General features: G+C 41.4%; 1 protein-coding gene across 1 annotated transcript; it reads right to left on the minus strand.

The window, feature by feature from the left end:
* Nucleotides 1-4,709: 4,709 nt before the first annotated feature.
* On the minus strand, nucleotides 4,710-15,450 carry LOC144142038 (alanine aminotransferase 2-like). The gene is made up of 5 exons (XM_077673464.1): nucleotides 15,351-15,450; nucleotides 14,990-15,055; nucleotides 10,996-11,151; nucleotides 6,345-6,457; nucleotides 4,710-4,834 (listed from the first exon to the last, which is right to left on the minus strand). Exons 3-5 carry the CDS (start codon nucleotides 11,134-11,136, stop codon nucleotides 4,744-4,746), a joined length of 345 nt encoding a protein of 114 aa, XP_077529590.1. The 5' UTR covers nucleotides 11,137-11,151; nucleotides 14,990-15,055; nucleotides 15,351-15,450; the 3' UTR covers nucleotides 4,710-4,743.
* Between the last annotated feature and the right edge of the window lie 5,419 nt (nucleotides 15,451-20,869).

Consider the following 20,869-nt stretch of genomic DNA (forward strand, 5'->3'; position numbering starts at 1 on the left):
CTGCCTACCAGTCGCTTTTTCGGTGGACATTTGGAGGTTTCACCAAGTTTATCTCGTCAAGGATGTCCCAGCAGTTCTTTTTATATTTTTCTTTATAATTATTTCTGTATATTTTTTCTATATTTTATATTCCTGTTATATTTACAGTACCAGTGTGTCACCTCACTACCTGAATCGTTATCACCGTTAACTCTGTCACCCACCTTACGTCGCTCCTGCCGCATGCATTTTTCGACGCACAGACCATCCCCTCCAAGTATATTTATTTATTTATTTTATTTATTGTAAGGTTTAACGCGGCCGGCGCCCCAACGTTGATGATGAGGCGCGCCTGGGCGTAGGGTTCCCAATAAAGTTCGACCAATTGGGTGCCTTTGGCGTGCGCCAAAATCTCGAACTCCGTTTCGTTTTCGCTTTTCGGTTCCACCAGACAAGCATCCACCGCAGTCAGGATTTATCCTGCGTCCTTGGGCAAGCATGAACCTCGTCGCTCTTTTCGAGGCTCTTTCAACAAGTGTACATAAATGCGCAGGAGCACACCTTAGACACTAAGCAACCGTGGCGGGTACCTGTCCATTTTGTTTAATTCATTTTATTCAAATTGTGTGTATGTGTCTGGCGGGATAACTTGGGGCTTTTGATGAGGACGGGAGTTTGATTCCCGACCGCGGCGGTTGCTTTGCTGGTGGAGGCGTAAAAAACGCTGGTGTGTATGAGATCTCGGCGCACGTTAAAGATCCCCAGGTGTTCGAAATTAATCCGGAGCCCTCCTATACGCCGCGCCTCATCACCGGGGTGGCGGCAGCATGTTAGGACCTGCAATCAATCAAAAGTGCGGCTTTTGTAACCATGATTGTGCCACCGCACGTTATGTAACACCCGTCGGGGGTCTTAAAGGAAATAAAGTGAAGTAAAAGAACATCCTGTTTCCCACACCGCGTGCCGCGGTTCCCTGCGATGAATCAACGTTTCTGGACGATGGCGCCCATAGAGTTTTTATCGGTCGAAGAGACAGGCATGGACTTCGAAATCATCGGCCTGTCGAAAAATACGACTGACACTGCCGCTAATCTTCAGTGGGCGTGGGAGGATATCCCTACGATGCGGTTGCTGACCGATGCGCTTGAACACCTAGATTTGGGTTGTTTTCTGGGTTTGCAATACGCTTTTGAAAATTTGTGCTGCATGCTGTTCTCCCAGTGGTATCGCTGCCGAAAATTACGTGCGACTGCTTTGCTGACTGTGAGCAACTGTTATCAATGTCGGGGGATTTAGGGCTAAACCCTGGTTCTCCTAAACGTACGCAGGCATCTCTGATAAATGTTTTTGAAGATATTTTAGGTGGCAATATTTTTGGGCGTTTATGCACGCTCACCTACAACAGAAAAAAACAGCCCAGGTTTAACATTCTCTCTAGAAAATGTTCAGTAAAGCCAAACAATATTACAAATCAGCATAACTAACATGAGCAGACGATTAACATCAATCGTAGCATAACCATCGGCCACAAGTGCTACGCAAAACAAACTACCAGACATGAGACAGCTGCCGAACTGTCTCGCATGCAAAGCGATTGTTTACTCGATGGTCAGGTAGAAAAAGATGGCAATGACAAGAAGCTACGGGAGAAACTCTTGTATTACGGTTCGCCTGGCTCACCTGCGGAAATACGGGGTGAGACTCCTGTCTAGCATCTAAAACAGGCTATACATAATGGTAAACTTGAGCGGGCACAGGTGATTGGTATCTCTAGCTGTAAAAGGTAGTCCGATAGTAGCCAATCTTTTCTTTTATTATGAAGCAAGAAAATTGAATTTCTGCAGTGAAGTGTGAAGACAGCGGTATCAGATTTTGGGAAGGATATTCTCTGCCAACGGGGCAAGATCGAAAAAATTGATTAAGTTTAGGAAAGCGAAAATTCGCCATTTAGGATCAATACTACAGCTACAGTTACCTTGATGACCAAGACTTTGAGCTAGCAGGCACGTTTCGATACCTTAATACTTAAGGGGCTAAAGCTTCTTGTATCCCATGTGCTGGCACCCCAGCAACGTGATTGCCAGTAGGCGCAGTAAAATAATTACAGGCGAAGGGTGGGGTCCTAGTGCCTGCGCACAGTTTTCGTTTCTTCTTTTGCCCCTATATTTACAAAATGATTACAAATCCGCAATGAGCTTTGCAGAGCTATCGATTCTAGTATTGCCGACGTGATTGCCCTAACAGAAAATAGGCGGTGAGAGAAAAGGCAAAGATTGAACTTTTTGGGTATATAATGTTCACAGTGAAGGCTTTGAAAAGAGAGAAAGGTGTAAATTGGGAAACGGGGTGTAATCAACACCGGCACATACAGCGATTCTGCAGGTCGAATTCCTGTTACTTGTGGATATCGACATTTACTTAAACAAACCAATTTTTGAGGTTTGTTTTCGACCACTTTAAACTTCTTTCTGTTTAATCCTTGCGGTTCATGATCGTGTCAACGGGATCATTGTACAATACCTGCTTGTTCGCCCAATTTTAGCGGGCGATTTCAATTACCCAAGCATTGCACTGTGTATGAAGCCTAAAAAACCAAGCCATTTTTCGATGAATGCTTCAATGATTGTAGTATTTGTGGGGTTTTTAGTTTGTCACAACTGCGTAATCCTCCTGCAAGAGTTACGTTCATTATGTGGAGGGCTTCAGATTGCGTATTCGTTTCCTGTATTACTACCTGGTTGCCGTGCCCAATCATTACTCAGGTTTACTGTAAGTGTTTCTGTTTTTCGGGACAAAAAACTACCGAAACGAAATCCGAAGAAACAAAAGAACAGACGTGATAAGTTGCGAGCTTCCCTCATTTTTTGAGAGTTTAATGATTAACTTTTCATACAGATCGGTTAATTAGGTTTGGAATTCATTGCAAGAAAGCGGAGCGTGCATGTTAAGTGACGTTGGCCCAGTTAAAACGATCACATTTATGAGGCAGGCTCCATGGTATACCATATCATTGAAGAGGCTCAACCACAAAATAAAACGCGTATTCGAATGCGAACAATTGTCAACATTTGAAGCATCGTGGCATGCATACAAGTTACGGTCTACCCAGTACCAAATTGCAGTGAAACGGACTGTAATGTACGTTTAAAAAAACGGTAACATATATATTACCAAGAAACTCACAAATATCTTTATCCCAAATAGGAATAATTCAACTATAACTCTTAAAACCCTATACAGAGTGTTGCTTCCTTTTGAGGAGTGTGGTAGGGTTTTTCAAGAGGTGTACAAATCAGCCTACAAAGATTGTATAACCAAAAATAAAATTGTTGCGCTGTAATGAGACGATATCAGCCAGAGCTTGAATAAAGGCACTGATATCCACAATAAAATATTCCTTAGAATATTTTTGCTCCATTAAACGGTGCCTACATTTTAACTCGGCTTCGGCCAATCTAAAAACATGCAACTTTTCTAACAGTAGTTTTGTGTAGTTATATGGTTTCCTGGGGTGTAAATATTGTTCAATAACGTGGCCAAACTGTTTTCGTAAAAATACTATAAAGTTTTACATTAGCTCTGTCCCTGCCGGTGTCTTTTTTCTAATTACAAACCATTTTTGTCATTCTTTAGGAACACCAAATGAAAAATACATGTTTCCTGACAAAGCATTGATTTTGGGCAAAACATAAATGTCTCAAATACCAATACCAGCCACTGAAATTTTATTCTCGCATAATATAGGCGTCAAAGACGCTTCTTAAAGAATATCGCCACATTGATTCTGTCTTTTATACCTATTGGGGCATGTACCTATCGCCACTTGGGTATGTGCCACGGAGCCTACTGATGAGGAGGAGATAAAGAGTCTGAGGAGCGAGAACAATGTACAAACCCGTTTTTATTTGCGAGCACCGTCGCCCGCTGCATTCCCATTAGTAGAGAATTGCCAATGAATAGCATTTACAGCCATTTACGCGTGGCAATGTAATAGCTTCAATACTATTTACTTCGGCAATGCATGTAGAAAAAATTACTTGCAAAGACAACAGCTGACATCTGGTTTTGTAGGAAAGTGGTTTTTTCTTCTTCGAGAAATTAGCCACACAAGTGTCGCAAGTATATAAATTTGATTGAAATAGAGTGGAAGTCGACGCTTACACAAACACCTAAAGCCTCTACACACCACCTAATGGGGAAGTTTTCGCGGGTTGATATGGACATTTGCTGATATGCATACATAGGTTTTTCAGTTTAAATGAATACTTCTTAACCTAAACACATGACATTAGAGCGAAAGCGTATTTAGTTAAAAATTGTTATGCTTGAGATTATGTATTTATTTTGTTCGCAAAACTATTGCGGTGTCAATTGGCAAACTTGTCACTAAGAGTGGCGGTCGGATGGTTTACAAACTTGTGGTTTTTACCAGTGGGACACAGTGCTTACTTAAGTATATGAGGGAGACGACACAATGCTTTAAATGTCAGCACTTCGTCATGTCTGCTGATGGAATCCCACAGTGTGAAACTACGTCGGTAAATCACCTTGGACTGCAGCGATATCCAAAAAAAATTAGGATCGCTAGATATTTATTTCAGTAGGCTGTGCTTACAAAATCAGAAATTAACAAATCTTTTTATAATTATTAAAGAGATTAATACACTGTAACACTTTTTATTGTGGCTTTATTTTTTATTTGAAACGGATTGTGCAATAACACTGATCCACAATTTCTTCACAACGCAGTCCCTCATGGCGTTATCAAGCGAACTTCTCAAGAAACTTTTTCTGAAACGACTCCAAGCGCTCGAAGAGTTCCGCCAGTTTGTCAATTGGAAGGAGGAATCCGAGTCTATGAAAAAAGTGAAACGTAACTCAGTATTAAAAATTGTGCAACCTATGTAACAAAATGGTTGTTCCTTGAAAAACGTCTATACCGAAAAAAACAGCAGTTTTCGCATTCAGGACAGTTGCTGTTCCGAAGATATACCTATACTAAGAATAACGCCTAGAAAAAACACTTAAATTAGGTTAGCACCTATGAAACCATGACTCTGCATATAACAAAAATTCATTATCATTTAGGTTTTTTCTAAAAGAACAAAATTTTACGAAATATTCTACACCTAACTGTTTCATTCAGTGCTCAGACAAGCACAATTCTGGAATTAGTATCTTTGGCGACATTTTCAAAAACCTTGGTTACCAAAACTATTTCTTGTTAGTTTATTGCCTGAGATAATGGTTTTCTAAACCAGCCACGATAATGCCCTGTATTTACTAACTCAAAGAGTTGAAGTCCGTCTGTTATGAATGCTCGGGCAGGAGTGATGTTGTTAACCAAAGCGACACCAATATTACTAAGATATTCTCTCAACACCGGTTCCAATAGCGGGGTTGTAAACTGCCCGTATGCCTGCTAGTATATACATTAACAACAAAGCAAGGAGAAGTGCAGGGAATACACATAACGTGTGCCGTGTTGTGTTTTGCGTGTGTTCGATGTTCTTGACGCTGTTTCTTCTGCCTGTCATGAACCAACTGGCTCACTGCAAAATTCTCCTGCGTGCACAATCTCATAAAAAGAAGAGTACGAGTAATCATTTCGGAATATATGCTGAAATTTGTTATTTGGATATAGGAAGGCAAATTATTTCGCCTTCGTCTAGTAACAGTAATTTTCTTCTTATAGCATTTCAAAAGGGCAAATAGGAGCCTTGCATGTATTTTTGCAAATTTCCTTCATACAAAGAGGCCAACCAAAGCAATTTTTTTAAATATTGAGTACTAGAAAATATTTTGCCTTGTGGGATTGTCGAGCATGCAAGAACACTTCTCTTGGACATGCAAAGTTTTTGTGTACCGGCCATGCAAACTTTAACCGCAGTTTTAGTGTTTATGGTAAATATTGAGCATTGCTGTCGATGACAGGGTAGCAAACGCAAAGCCGCAGAGAGTGCCAAGTATCTTTGGGTGAACTGATGAATTACTCGAAGATAAAAAATATCCGGACCGGTGGTGCATTATACAAAGTATCTATTCTAACAAAACCTAATTTTCACAGTTTGTTGTTTATTTTGGTGCCACACTCCAGTTTGACCTACTTATTCAGGTAAAATATGTGATTTACTTTACCTTCCTTTGAAGGGTTACTTTCTCTAAAGATGTGTTACCTAAGCCGTGAGCGACCTTGACAAAAAGTAAAACTTAATTTGTGTAAATAATATAGATAAAGTAGAATTACATTTATGTGATTCTTTACATTGTGAGAAACACACCATTCTATCAAGGCTAACCCAATCAAGTGAACTCACGGAAGGACGACACAGGTTTTTGTCAACCTTCAAACTATGGTTGCTTACCTGAAGTAATACCTTCCCGGTAGCTGTCCAAACGCTGAACCTGGTGTCACACTGATTCCCTTAGTTTTCAGCAGTTCTTCAGCATAGAAGATGTCTGGCTGCTTTCCTTGCCTCTGTGGGGGCGGAAATCGGAAGAGTCATATTGTACAAGATGAGACAAAGCAGCACACAAAAAATAAAATACATACTTTTTGTCTTTGGATAAAGTTTACCTGAATTTGCCATTCCATTTTCAAGTTATTTTGTATGACGTACTTTGATCCCCTTAGGCAACCAGAGATACATTGAGAGAAACGCCTTTGCTTAAGTCTTGTCTGGCTATTCTATAGTGATATAGGTTCGACTCAGTGTGGCGGGTGGTGAGAGAAAGTTCTGTTGACCTGAAAAGCACTTTGCACCCTCCAAATTCGATAAGAGACAACGAGTGGGTCATTTTTGAGACACTAACTCGAAGTAACGCCAAGAATTCTGCCGTGTTACAAAGTAAAATGTTTTTCTGCAATCTCAAGTTTATCTGCTACAAATCCTGCGAAGACCAGAACTATTCCATGAATGCGCCGGTAGTATTTCAGAACGCTTTAACAAAATTGCGTATATGCTTCTAATATAAATTGATATACGTACTTACAAATACGGCAATACCTTGTTATATAAACTTCCATTATTATAATTTGGTCGGGCTAGGCTGTGTAGAAACTGTGTGTAAGAAACCTTGGAATTGGAACGACAGTATGCTCCTCCACAAACAAATGGAACAAGCCAGCACGCTGGTGACCGCGCGCCTTCAAAGCGCTCATAGATATGTGCGCGGCCTACACACGGCGCTACTTCGTCTCCGGGACGGATAGCAAAAGTTAAAAAAACCCGGGAAAAATTAGATAAAATGACTTCAAAGACTCATGTCGTATGACTTGAGAGGCGCATTCGTTCTGCATAGATCAATGAGGATGCTAGTGCAGAGGTGAGGAGTGCTTGATTTTACGGGCCACCATAACTCACCCACTTCAACAACGCAGTTTGTGTGGCTCCCTGCTTTGATGAAAAGAAGTATGGCGAAACACAAGTGAGACCGCAGGCTTTGAACTCATGAATGGATTGAATACAGCCTGTGTCTCGGTTTCTTTCGAAGACAGCGAATACACGACCATTTGCTATAATCGCTCGTGTAAGCTGTGGTCTTCAACAACAAAAGGACGGCTCCAATAACGCACTCTTGCAGGCCTCAGCTCGTGGAGATGCTCCTGTGCTTTCTAATTTAAGTGTATGCGGACATTCCTGACCTTGATTAGTACGAATTTTTATTATTACAACTGATGTGGCGTGTCCTTGCTGTTCGAAATAATGAGCTTTTATTCAAGTTTCATTGAGGTAAAAGAATATTTCAAAGATTTTCAATTCAGGTGGTGTGTTTTTCATTCCTTCTGGGTGTTTTTCATTTTCATACGGGTGATTTTTATTCCCTTTGTACGCTTGAGTGCCCTGTCTTTTCTAACCTGTAATAAATGCCATCTAATCCTTCCGTTTGTAGCACCATATTTCCAACAGTTCAAAAGTGTCGCTGCTGAAAGTTTAGCAGCCTGTCCAGCCTGTCATTTCGTGTTTGGGCTTCGTGCCTTTCTTCGAGAGTCCTAAGTCATTGTGATGTGAGTATATATTGGGATTTATCTTTAGTAATATTGTGTATCTTGCGCGCTCTGCCTATCGTACCATAATTAGGTTACTTATTGAGTACTCGTCACGACGCGTATTTTTTTCTTATTTCATTTATAAGCAACAGCCCCTGACAACCGAGCTCGCGTCTATACATACGTAAGAAATACTGCGTAAAACGGAACGACGCTACTTTAAAAAAAAATCCGCAAACGGTATGATGCGGTAAGCCAGAAAAAGCGGAGGCTGTCCTCGTCTGCTGCAGGATAAATCAGGTTAAAAATAAAAATAAAGTACACTCAGGAAGGGCAAGCAATTTATGCTTAGAAATATTAGACGACTACGTAAAAAAGCTTCGGATGAAGTTGAGCAGTGCGACAAAATACAGTGGCACTTGAATGCGGAGACCGGGCAAGTAAACGGCACGCGCTTTGAAGAATGCTCCGTAGAGGCAACATCACCTGCTGCAGCTCGCACTCTTTCTATATACAGGGGAATGAAAGATAAGTCGAATGGATTTTAAAATTAGGTACTTTGGTGTACGTTAAGACCTCCTCTACAGAAAGATTATGCGCACAGGTGGGTAATATTGAATCGGGTGGTCTAATAAACCAAAATTGAATAAATAACATTTTATTGGCTGCAGTACGCTGGCTTGTTTGTACGGATAATTACCGCAGTCATGATTCTACGCAGTTTCACATTGGTACAATTCTTTCAGCACTTCCGCCCAGCGAGATAACGAACTGAGAAGTTAACTTTCTGCACGGTGATTGCTTGTACAAGCCAGTCAGGACTCTTGCTAAGCTAGCCTCTCCTTTTTGATGTGGCTGCTGAGAACGGTATTTAATTTGACAACGTGCTGGACGCATAGCCAATAGCAAAAACTGGCACACTTTCAGTATTGAACGGCGTTATCACCACCGGCAGTGCTCGTTGGTGCTTTCGAAACACAGAACAAGATGGAGCACCTTTGCGTCGGCCTTAACTATCTAGCATGCATATTCATGCGAAGGGCAATTAAGCTGCGCAGGTAGGTATCAGGGATTGCAGATGAGCTAGCGGGATTCTGCAAATAAAAATGGGTAGAAACACGATTGCTTCTACCTTTTTAATAGAAACATGTCTGCTTACTAAAGAAACTAAAGAGTTATAATACAATTTTAATCGTTAGGCCACCGGCATGAATATTAACACCTAATTCTGTTTCTTACTGGGCGCATAACTTTATTTTAGAGGTGGTCCTCACGTATCTTCAAGCGTGTAATTTAAAAAAATCTGATCTACCAAATATTTATCACCCTGTAGAGGGGACGCCAAAGATTTGTGACGAGAGAAAGCGCTAAATTCTCTTTTATGTCACAAAAAATTGTCTTTACCGTAAATTGTTAGTGAATATAGAGGCCTACAAAATCTAGGCAGCTCATATAAGTTCTGAACGAAAGAGCACATCTGAGGACCGAAACGTAAAGGCGTGTTCGAAGGACCACGTGGGACTATTTCTCTGCAAAACCCCACGCCTACCGTGCCCTAATGAAACTGGTTTAAAGAATCGTACTGCCTAGTTTGCGTTATTTTATTTTCAGACGTGGCGTGATATATTACATGTGCACCTGCAGCGAAACAATGTTCTCCCACTTGTCAATAACTTGACTGTTCATCAGCTTGTATGGACGAACGACATTTAAGGAATAAGGGTCGTGCCACATGCCTCCACCTTCTTTATAAACGTGAAAATGAGTGATTAACAGCTTTGTGCCCGGGCACGCAGGTCACCCAGGCAAACAGCGGGCTCTTCATCTGGTGGGTGAGGTTTTTCGTAATTCTCACCCCCACACTGATGGCCTGCCCCACAATCTGCTGTACCTTATTCCAGTGATAATCGCCGCAGTGGGGACCATACCGTAAACAACAGTTTAGGCGCCTGTACCGCTGGGCCCATATCCTCAACGTGGAAGTCTTGCCCGCTGCGTACATGTCTTGCTAACCAGAACGCGTTAGGGTTTGTTGACACGGATCACATAATCAAATCGTGAACCTGAACAGAGACAAAGTGTTTTTGTTTCGGTAAAGTAACAGCGTCTTAACCATAACCCAACAAAGATGTGCTTAAATGTGATACCACACAATCACATGCAAATGCATCTCTACCCTAGCGATTTCTGTAAACTGCTATGCGAGCAACCAAATGAGGACTTGGGCATCCGCCAACTATTGTAGTGCTGCGTGGGCCACCCGAACTTTTTGCAACACATCGGCTCTCGTGTGTACATTTATGCGAAGAGTGGGCATGTCCCATAAGCCGTACACCAGTGGCTTTTACCTCCTGTATTCGTATGTTTCTGGGTCCTATATACCGGGGCATTCGAGCCCTTTCAAGCTGTTCTCTTTGACAAGAGCGGCCTAGCGTATTCGAATTGAATAAATGTTACTTGTGTCTGTCTAGTGATTCAGACGGCAGATGGCGAGGCCGCACACTTTCTCGCTCGACCACTTGTTAGAAGCTTTTGAATAACCAAATACTGTCATATCGACGGTTATTTATTTACACCAATATAAATCCTGCTGCACTAGGAAGGCCACCTGACGCAGGTGAAGGACAAACAGGTTGACCATCTGCGTCAGGGAGTGGTACTTAAGCTGCGACTCACAAAATGGGGAAACCGAGAACACCACGGAGTAAGGAACTACAAATATCATGGAAGCAATGATTGGACTCGGCTCGCTCGAAGTTTCAGTGCTGGATATTTTGGTAGAGCCCTACACCTTTTAGTGGCCAGAAACAGGGGTTGATAGCGAAGACGACGATGAGGACAAAACTTTTCTGTATATAATCAAATTGTTCGAATTTGGTACAAGATCCGCAGACTTTATTTATTGACTGATGTATAGAAGTTACGCTCACAGTTCAACCCGTGGTTCAAAACTTCTGCACTTTGTTTTAAAAACAGTCAATGGCCTAAAATATTTATTGAATCTTATAGCGCAGACTTTTACTTACCTCTGCCTCAGCAACAGCTTTTTTTGGGAGTAGTACCCGTGGATAGGCAGACATTGAACCCATGACGGGCCCACACGTAATGCCTTCAATTGAGTTCAGCCGAACCTCGGTAAACAAGGCGCGTTCGGCAAGAGAATTCATACATGTAGTGACCTCCTAAAAGAAGAGAATGCGGAATAAAAGAACGAGAATTTGGTCATAGCGATTTGCAATATCAAATACAGCAAGAAGTCAATATGCTTAATGGCTGGTTTTTTTTTTGTGCTTTCACTATGCCAATGTTACAGGGAACACAAAAGTACAGATGATACACGAGCGAAGGTGGCAGACTGAGCACTTTCGGGTGCTTTTCAGGTGGTTTATTCGTCCTTTAAACTACGTCTACCTTGAAACCTGAAGGCCACCACAACCGCAATACAATCTACTTTGCCCTCCCAACTTCATAACAAGGCCTAATTGCTTTCATTTATTTCCAACATCTCTTCACATTGTCCCGTTTACTTCAGTATTTTACCCTTTGTAGAATCCAGCTGCGTATCTGCACTCCGCTCTAAGTGATTATATGTGATAGGCGCTAGACATATACTGCTAAATCCAGGTCTGAACGTCTTATTGGCTATATGTCACAATAATTTCTGTAAGCATGTAAGCGAAAACGTTGTACCTTTACACATTTGCAGTTGTGCAAAATGGCAAAATTATAAAAGACAATTTCTTGTTTTAAGGCGTAATATAATTCACTTAACACAGCCCTAGAAATTGAAGATCGAAGAAACATTCAACAGTGTGGAATAAAAGTTTACAAAACCTGAAGTATAGAGAAGTTGTCAGATTTGTAATAAAGAAAAACTTGCCATTGTTATAAAGTGACGTTTTCGGCAAGTCAGAAACAATTGTGCAATGCTGTTAGAAGCATGTAAATATAGTAAAATGTTTCACAGTAGTAGCTGCTTTGTTTTTCTAATGGAAAACATTTTGTGGCGTCTGTCTTTGCAATGAGTACACTGCCGCTTATTCGTGAAATACTTTGCATCGTCCCTTCTCATCAATACCCCATGTTGCCTTGGTAATCGATTTCCATATGTTGGATATCAAGCTGTTCTGATAAGCACCAGAAAACGCGTCAGTTCGATTAAAATATAAAGACACAATGTATAGATATTTCAAATTTGGCATTCTACTCACCGAAGCTCCATCTGGGCTGGGAAGTTTGACCTGTTCTATAGATTCGGTGTATTTTGGGACACGAGATATTTATTACGTTGCCAGAATACCAAGATATGTGCGTTTTTATGGCAAAAAGGTCTATCCGCTCAGCCACCATGGCTGAGTATATCTTTCGTGTTTCCACTATGCCATTGGTTGACGCTGCAGAAACTGAAACATTCGTGGCTTTCAAATACCATGAACCTGAAACGCCATGTCGAAACTTCTCACCGTCCCTCCTTGATACCTCTGCGTGGCTGTAATTGACCGATCCGCTAAGTAGGTCTTCAGAAAGGCAAAATAAATGCGCCTATCAATATTACTTTTGAATAGAGCCGTAGTAGAAAAATTGTCCTGCATGTTTGCCAGTGGACATGCCTTCAGAAATATCTACTCTACCGTTTGGCCCTCTATATATTACTGAGGGTGTCCCAAATATTATGCATAATGATTTAAAAGGGATCGTGTGAATTCATAAAACCTAGTGCCTGTTATCTCCCGTAGAGTGGAGTATCCGCCAGTAATTTCTTTTTTCTACCAACGTTTATTCAATTTGTAATATTTGTCCAACTCCAGAAGTTCTGTATCGACCAATATTGTGTCAATGAGGAACTTTTTGGCTCCCACACATGGACGACAAACTACACTATTTTAAAGGACGTAATACGTTCGTAGCAATTAGTTCTAACCAAACCTCCGCAAACTGTGGAAGATACAACGTAACAGCGATCATTTTTGCATCACAAAGCACTGCCCTCAAACAAGCTCATTGCAAGCAGCTGCCTCGCCTGTCACGTGCACGAATATACACCGAATCCCATTTATCCTGCATAAAACGGGCCCTAGAGCTAGTTTTGTGAGTTAGCAGCGATTCTTTTAAGTCTTTTTGTGGTTCAATTCCAGGTAAATAAGAAGGAGCCTGTTCCTCGGCTGTGCTACGATGCAGGCGGGAGCGCCGTCCTACGCTTTTTTATATTTTGAGGGATATCTTTATCAGTGGGAATAAGTAGGTGCTCTATAAGTACGTCGGCAAAACACTGTAGTTAAAGTCCATCTAGGTCCCTACAAGCGCTTCATTCACACTGGTATATTTGGGACAGTAGATTTAGATTTACATAAATAATGCAGTTACCTAAATTATTCTCAATAAGAAAAAAAATCCCAGGCCGTCATTTTTCTGTTCTAGAGATATTAGGCACAAAGTTTTCTTCGAGTGTCAAGGTTGGTCTTTGTTAACGTTTTGGTGCATTGTAGTTGGGACAACCTGTATATATCAGAACCAAAGTTCCAAAACACAATTAAGACACGCGGTGTGCAAATTTTCTTCGCAAAAAAATCAAAATACTAACCTCAGTAGGTTCGTGTTAATGTAACTCCTAACTCGCTAAACAAATGCTCCGCTGTTACTGCAAGTGGAATGAATAATAAACGAAAACATATCAAGGACCGACACCGAAGATGATCTTTTATAAAAACAAAAATGGACTTGCGGCTCCGGTAGGGGACCGTTGTGCAGAAATGATTCAACGGCGGCGTTATCGCTTATGTTTCAAAAAAGCGCGAAATAGCATTTGCTATTTGGCTATACACAAATAATTACTTGTGGTGCTCTTTCTAAGGTGTTGGCTGGAAATACTTCATCTCGTCAACACGATCCCCTGCTTGCAAAGTTCGTTAAAAAAAGAGCCAGGTGAACACATTTTTAACATCCATTGACACCGCTCGGGAGCTTCCCTTTACGCACTGCATTGCCCGGGATCAGCCTGCTGCTTTCTTGAATTTTACTTGGGATTCCGAAACCACGGTAACGACCTCCGCGCATGATGAAATAGTAATGACCGCTTTCAATATGGGCTGCGAACTGTTTTTCAAGTTCGCTAAGCTCTCTTCTGTTGACGGGCCTTATATTTATTTTAACAGAAAACCAGAGTGGGCGTGCGAACAGGAAAGCAATCCAGTGTTTTCTGGAAGTGTCCAGAAGGGAGGCAATATTTCTACGATTGCAGTTTCATCCCACGTCATATCGTCGCAGCATGCCAGCGCTTCGTAATCGGGTTTGTTATTTCTAGGTTAAGGGGGAAGGCATAGCGTATTCATAAATAGTACAAACGGCATAATTGCTGTAGAGGAAGAAGAAGCTATAGTGGTGCTCGTTTGGCTCTGAATTTCTAGAGAACAAGCAATGACGCTCCCAACACCCCATCGTTGTTCGGTCGCACGAGGGATGGGATGAATACCCAGGGATAAAATTCTACATCTGTTTTATTGGTTAAACAGTGGTGTTGTCGCAAAATGATAGGGTCTGTCGGCGTAAAAAGTACAAGAAATAGCCGCAGCGTTATGCACAGCCTTTACGTACTGAACACTGTAGCAATAGTCGGCTCTGTCGATAGTTAAGCAATAGTCGAGGATATAGTCGAGTGGGGGGGAAGAAGAAATTGCCATTTCCTGGGATTTCTCTAAACACTAAGGTGAGGAAGGGAATGCAGAAACACAATGGCCCGTTTTGCGTGCCATTTGAAGACTCGAGAGGGAGGCCTAAGGATCGAGCAATCGCCGTGTTTGTGAAACGCCGAGGCTGTACTCTGGCTTTACTATTTCCCTGGTCGTTTTGAGAACGTCTCAGCCGTGTTTCTGGCGAAGTACTGAATGTTTAGCCTTTTTGCTCTCCTGTGTATTTGTACTAAGCAATGACAAGGACTTCAAGCACGCGTCTCGTGATTTTCTTGGATGGCGTTATAAAACTCAGCAAAGCAATCGAGCGGCACAAGTTAACCGGGGTTCATACCTTGACATAGAGCTCATAAGATGGCCCACTTCGGCACGGTGGCCGCACAAGGCAATCAAGGACAACCTGCAACATTTATTACAAGTAAGAAGCGATCCAAAATAATATTTGTTCATCACGAGGTAAAAATTCACGTGAAATTTTGTGTCGCATATTTATAGAGCAGTTTTGAGTGTTGTAAATTTGCTACACATCTATGCTGAAAGCAGTAGTAAGTATGCCTGTGCGACCGCCAGCTCATCGCTTGCACTCAAGAACTATCTTTGTGGTAAGAAGATTTGTGAGGGCCTTTGTAGGTGCGAGGTATGTTTTGGAGGGCACTATTTTTTATTCAAAACACAAAACGTAGATATACTTGTACCTGCGAGGGTGTTGCACACAGCACATAGGTCGTTGTCTTTATCAGATTGGCCTTATCAACAAAATCAAGGTTGGCAGCTTCGAAGTAGCCTGCTCGCAAGCCCGGCCTGTATAGGCAAGACGAAATAGTTCCGTAAGGCAACCAGTATGATCCCCCTTGCACAACGCAAATATCTGCAGCCCTTGGCTGACCTCTTATTATATTTCAAAGATGATGAGTTTTGCAAAAAAAATGCGTCGCCTGTTGTGTCTTTTGTAAAAGTGGACCTTACATATTTTCTTGCTTTAAATACTCATTCCATCTCCACTACTTCAGTTTCACTTACTTGGTATACACTTCTGTAAGTGGTAAATTGTAAATTTAAAGTTTGCGAACTACCTCATATGTGCCCGTATGTATCAATCTACTTTGTGGTATGGTGGAATGGTTTGCTGTGGGTATCCAATAGTAGTGCCTAAAGATTTGCAGCACAAAGTTTTGTTTTCGCTTAAAATCTGTATTTGTGCGATCCTGCCAGTAAATAGATAATGTCTGCATGCGGGATATTTGTTAGCAATTGAAAATTGAGGAATTTTTGTTGCTGCTTTTTATATAGGGGGTTTGACATTTTTAGAATGTGGAGGTAGTATATTTTGATTCATATGGGTTACTTTTTGCATTTTATTTGTTTCGAGCAAACCACGGGGATACCTAGCCGTGTTGAGAAAAGAGGTTTCGAATTACTTCTTTGTTATACGTTTCTTTCCCACATAAAAAGAAAGGTATGGGTATATTCTGCGGATAAAACAGGCAATATACCTTTTGATTGTACTAAGAAAAGGTACGCCTTCTTACACTGTGCTTATTTCTTTCCTCTGTGAAAGATCTCAGCAGTTAAGGGTCAGTGTATAACAAAACGTACGCAATGCTGAAACGGGGTACTTCAGTGTTTCTTTGGTCTTACCTGTCCTTTATTGATGTTAAGTATTATTTGTTTAATGCTGCGGGGTGATTAAAGAGTTTGTCGTCGCATTTGTTGTTATAGAAAAAAAATTGTTTACCACCTCACATGCGCGGACAATGGTTTGAACAATATTACAAATTTTCTACTGTATTCTCAATCAACGCTTTCTGCACACTCTAAAATAAAAATGGTGGTCACCTTTGTAAATGTTATTGTGTAATTTTTCCCACTAATTATAGCTAACTACATTAAAAATATATATCAATATTAGTAAGAATACAGTGTTTACTGCGGTTGTTTAAAATTAAAATAAATAAAACCACGATTTTTATGGCCGCTGTTGAATAATTACGGGTTAAGTGGCAGTGGGTAGAACAAAGTTTTTGGTATGTGCATTCCGAGCTTAATCAATAAATTATTACGTACAATATATTTCCAAAGGAAAAAAATAAACAAAACCAAATAGGACAATTACAAATCAATAAGTTTTGTCAATTGTGCTGCACCTGGCACGCTGACTTCTACGGCCATTCGTTCATGGACACGAAGGTGTTCCACATTTTACATTGGCTGGATACTCGTCCAGAAAATCAGCAGAATTTTTTTATCGTCGACTATTTGGCATACAATATCCGAGAAATGTTGTGTTATGGTAATTTTAAAGTATTTACAACAGTTTGAGAACTTTTAATGCTAACCTTACCCACTGATGATTAAAATGACAGTGTAAGCACTGGCAGGTTTTTAAAACAAATTCTCTACTTATTAAAATGATGTATAAAGGAGTAATTAAGAGGTAATACACCCCTTCGACTTCGAACAGGGAGCTCGATATTGCTTCACAAGGAATAGTAATTTCTATATCGATAAGTTTTGAATTTCATGTTTATAGCGTGCATGTTTGCCGGCGTTTTTATGCGTTTGTTTCTACAATTCTCACGTGATGTCGGTATCAAGATTTGTTGTATGCTTTCAGACCAGTTACAAAAACACTGATTTCCAACACGGTCGATGTGCTACCTAAATTACCCTCACTCTTGTCTTTAAGCTTCCTCAGTAAAATACAGAATGAATTTTATGGTGTAGTACAAATGTCCCAAAGCAAAATCTTATTGTGAGGCAGAGAACTCGTCCTTACTCTCCAAGAAAGCCTTTGGATATAGAATTGAAAGAAACGACTGGCATTTCCGCGTATGGTGAGCCCATGGTACTCGTGACCCCTCGAATACTATGAAAAGTATGCTTGGTGCTGTAAACATTGTGCTCAAACACCTGAAAAGAAAACGCAAGATCCTTTTCTTCGGGCACGCAGTTTAAAAACAGTCGACATTTACTTTACTGTCACAAACACATAAAATGCCTGCACAGCAAACGTACCACTTTTGGTTATTTATTTGGTTCAAGATAGGTTAGGTTTTTGCTGCATAACCACGACACATATATATATTTGAATGATTGATTTTAATGTTTAACTCGCCGACGCTACACATTCGATAAATCATGTTGAAGTGGAGGACTTATGAATAATGTTTTACTGCCTAGGATTTTTAAATTGGATACATGTACAAAGACCACGTAAATTTTATATGGACATTTTTATATGTCTGACTATTCAGAGTTCCCTTTCTAATAGCACGGCACTGGGATTTTTATATTAATAAAAACAAAACTGTTTATAAGATACACGGGAAATAACAGACCACAAACAATTAAAATCAGAGGGGAGAACAATAAAGATCTTAGAAAGGCTTAATATTGAGGGCCCTTGATATCCTGTTTATCAAGCCGGTCACGCGCCCATTCGCAAAATACGGCCCATTCGGGCGGTAAACGAACTATATACCCGCAAAAAAGTAATAAATGTTAAGCATAAAGCTGGTTGTTTAGTCCCGCTGTTTGCCATAAGGGTAAGAAACTCACTGAAAGCGTATGCTCGCCTTTATGTCGAAGTTGTGATCAAAACATCTTCGACCAAAAAACTGGCTCACCTTCAGCAATTGGTTGTTACATTCGGCAGAAATATTTATGGGTTGTTTGCAAATCGAATACGCTCAAGTTATACTAAGGATGACATGTGCACTGCGTAAATCAATATTACCTTTCTGAACTGTGAAAATTACCTCAATTGTAAAAGATATGATGCTTACCTCATCAGCCAAAATGACCAATTGGTGTTTGTACGCCCACTGAATAATATTGCGGAGTTGCTCTGCTGTTAACACCGTGCCTGCAAAAGAAATAATTATAAACTCAGCCTCCACGTTCGCGTAAAAACAACACCTCGTAAAGAAGTTAGCGTTTATAAAGAAACCAATTTTTACGACTTAAAAACGATCAAAGTGAAACCTATGTATATTCTGCAAATTCTCCAAGCCCTTGTCTTTAATACCAAAACAGTGCAACGCTTTTCAGAGACCTTCGGGTAATTTTTACTCATTGTTTTGGTTATAATGCGCCGAAATATATGCGCAGAGACTTCCTCACCACCGAATATGTTCATTTCCCAAGTTCCACGCACAGTCGTTTTTTCCATAAAGTTGATTGTGCGTACGCCTTTACCGCACTAACAAGAAAGAGTATTCAAGAAAAATTACCGCCACCGCCAAAATTGCGCCAAATTTGCTGTACATAAAAACCACTCAAATACCACAAAGCGAGAAAAAAGAACACTAGAGGTCATCAAAACCTAAAACAAATTAACGTATTTAACCCAAACCGCAATACAATTTTGTGTTGACACCGCCGTAGCTCTTCGGTTACCCATCTACTCTGACTTCTATTCATTGATCAGCTACGCCGATTAGGTGGTGTTTTTTAGTTGAACAGCCAATAATTTTTTTCCCACCGTTCCTTTTTGGTGTTACATTAAAGAGCTGTCAATAAATAGCACGTGTCGTTACGTTTCAATTTATTCAAGATGCCGTACCTTTCATACAAAGTAAATCGTAAAGGAAATATGAAACGTTGCGAAAGATTCCCTGATGTACGCGAATGCGGAATGCATCTCTGTAAATCTGTGTCCTGGTCCTTTCACTCGAAATAAATCTATCCCATCTGTTGCACCAGTAACAATTGGTTAGGTGTGGGGTACTGCCGAGCTGGATTCTGATCATCTTAAACCTTCGACAGAGCAGGCACATTGCCAGAATTCTTTGAGAGCCGATTGATATGGCCCCCAAGATCACGATGCCACTATTGGCAACAGGCGAAGAGACCGAGGTACTAAAAGGACTGCAATCGCCGCCACCCAGCCTCATGAGCGCAAACCACGCACCTTTTTTTGGGAAGGACGTCGAAGACGTCGACGTGCGTTTAAAGCACTACCAGAGGCTTAACATAAACAACCGATGGGATCAGGCAATGCAGCTGGTCAACGTTTCGTCTCTTTTCATGGCGCCGCACTGGTAAGGTGTCCGAATCACGAGGCGGCGCTTACAGCTTAGGAACACTTTGTTGAAGAGATAAAGAAGTCCTTTGGTGAATCGATTTTGAGAAAGAAAAAAGCAGAGCAAGCTCTTGCGCAACGTGCACAGATACCCGGAAAAACGTGCACAACGTGTATGAAATTATCAACCTGTGTCGCCTTTTTAGTCCTGAGAAGTTTGAAGAACAAAACGTGGGTCACCTTCTCAAGGGTATGGCAAAGATGTTTACAACTTCCTGATCGCCAAGGAAGATCGAGTAATGGCCACTGATGTGATGCGCCATGGCGGTGCATTTGAGGTAGTGAGGACTCAGCGAATTACACCGAAGTATGGCCGCCTTCGCGAGCACGGCAACAGTTGTAAGCATTAGCACTTGTTATTCGGCACACATTGCAGTGCTTCTCAAAATTATACAAAGATACCTTGGCCACAAGTTCCAGAAGGTGTCCCTGTATCCAGACTGATTCAATGCACTACCAGTACACCACCCAGCAGGAGCCCTCACCCACTTTGGTATCTTGGCCCGGGCAGAGCTAGAGAGATCTAATGAATGACTAGATGACACTCTGGTATAGCTACCCATTTCCAACCTTTGGATTGGCAGCCCCGCTCTTAGTACATCGAATTTCCCAACAGGCCACGCCCCGACTACTACCACTTGCATTGCCCTGTCACAAGGCCAAGCACATATCTCGGATCACCGGAAGGCCCCCCGCCCTACAACTGCGGTAGTCGCGGCCACATTTCTCGATTGTGCGAGCAGCGCCTGATGCGAGCTCCATGGCTTCCTCCATGGTTTGCCCCCGGTTGGCCGAACACCACTCGCTATTCCCCTGCTGCCCCATATGAGCAGCCAGAACGGCCAAATATGATGCGGTACGGGTCGCCAGTCTCTCATCGCAGTCTGTCCCCTGTTCCTGGCCTTAGTCGCTATCCCTCACCACGCCATCAATCCAGTCCGACACCACAGGGAAACTGACTCCAGCGACCTGTATGGGGTCAGTTTGCCACGCATTTAGTTTCACCAATTCCCCTTCCTCTTGCTATGTATACGAACAAAGTGACAGTTTTTGTGATTGGTAGGGATACCATCGCATTAGAGGAAACTGGAGCACCTCTTTTTTGTGATGAATATTGCCTTTAAAAATCAC

This window comes from Haemaphysalis longicornis, unplaced genomic scaffold (assembly GCF_048455015.1).
Source record: "Haemaphysalis longicornis isolate Haplotype H1 unplaced genomic scaffold, Haemaphysalis longicornis Haplotype H1 scaffold_6, whole genome shotgun sequence".
NCBI lineage: Eukaryota > Metazoa > Arthropoda > Arachnida > Ixodida > Ixodidae > Haemaphysalis > Haemaphysalis longicornis.

Bases quoted from the DNA above. Each gene is read 5' to 3' on its own strand.
- LOC144142038 (XM_077673464.1), bottom strand. From the start codon at position 11,136: ATGAATTCTCTTGCCGAACGCGCCTTGTTTACCGAGGTTCGGCTGAAC. The intron at 6,458-10,995 runs GTAAGTAAAAGT...CCGCCCCCACAG, and splicing joins AAGCTGTTGCTGAGGCAGAG to AGGCAAGGAAAGCAGCCAGA. The intron at 4,835-6,344 runs GTAAGCAACCAT...CTTTTTTCATAG, and splicing joins CCGGGAAGGTATTACTTCAG to ACTCGGATTCCTCCTTCCAA.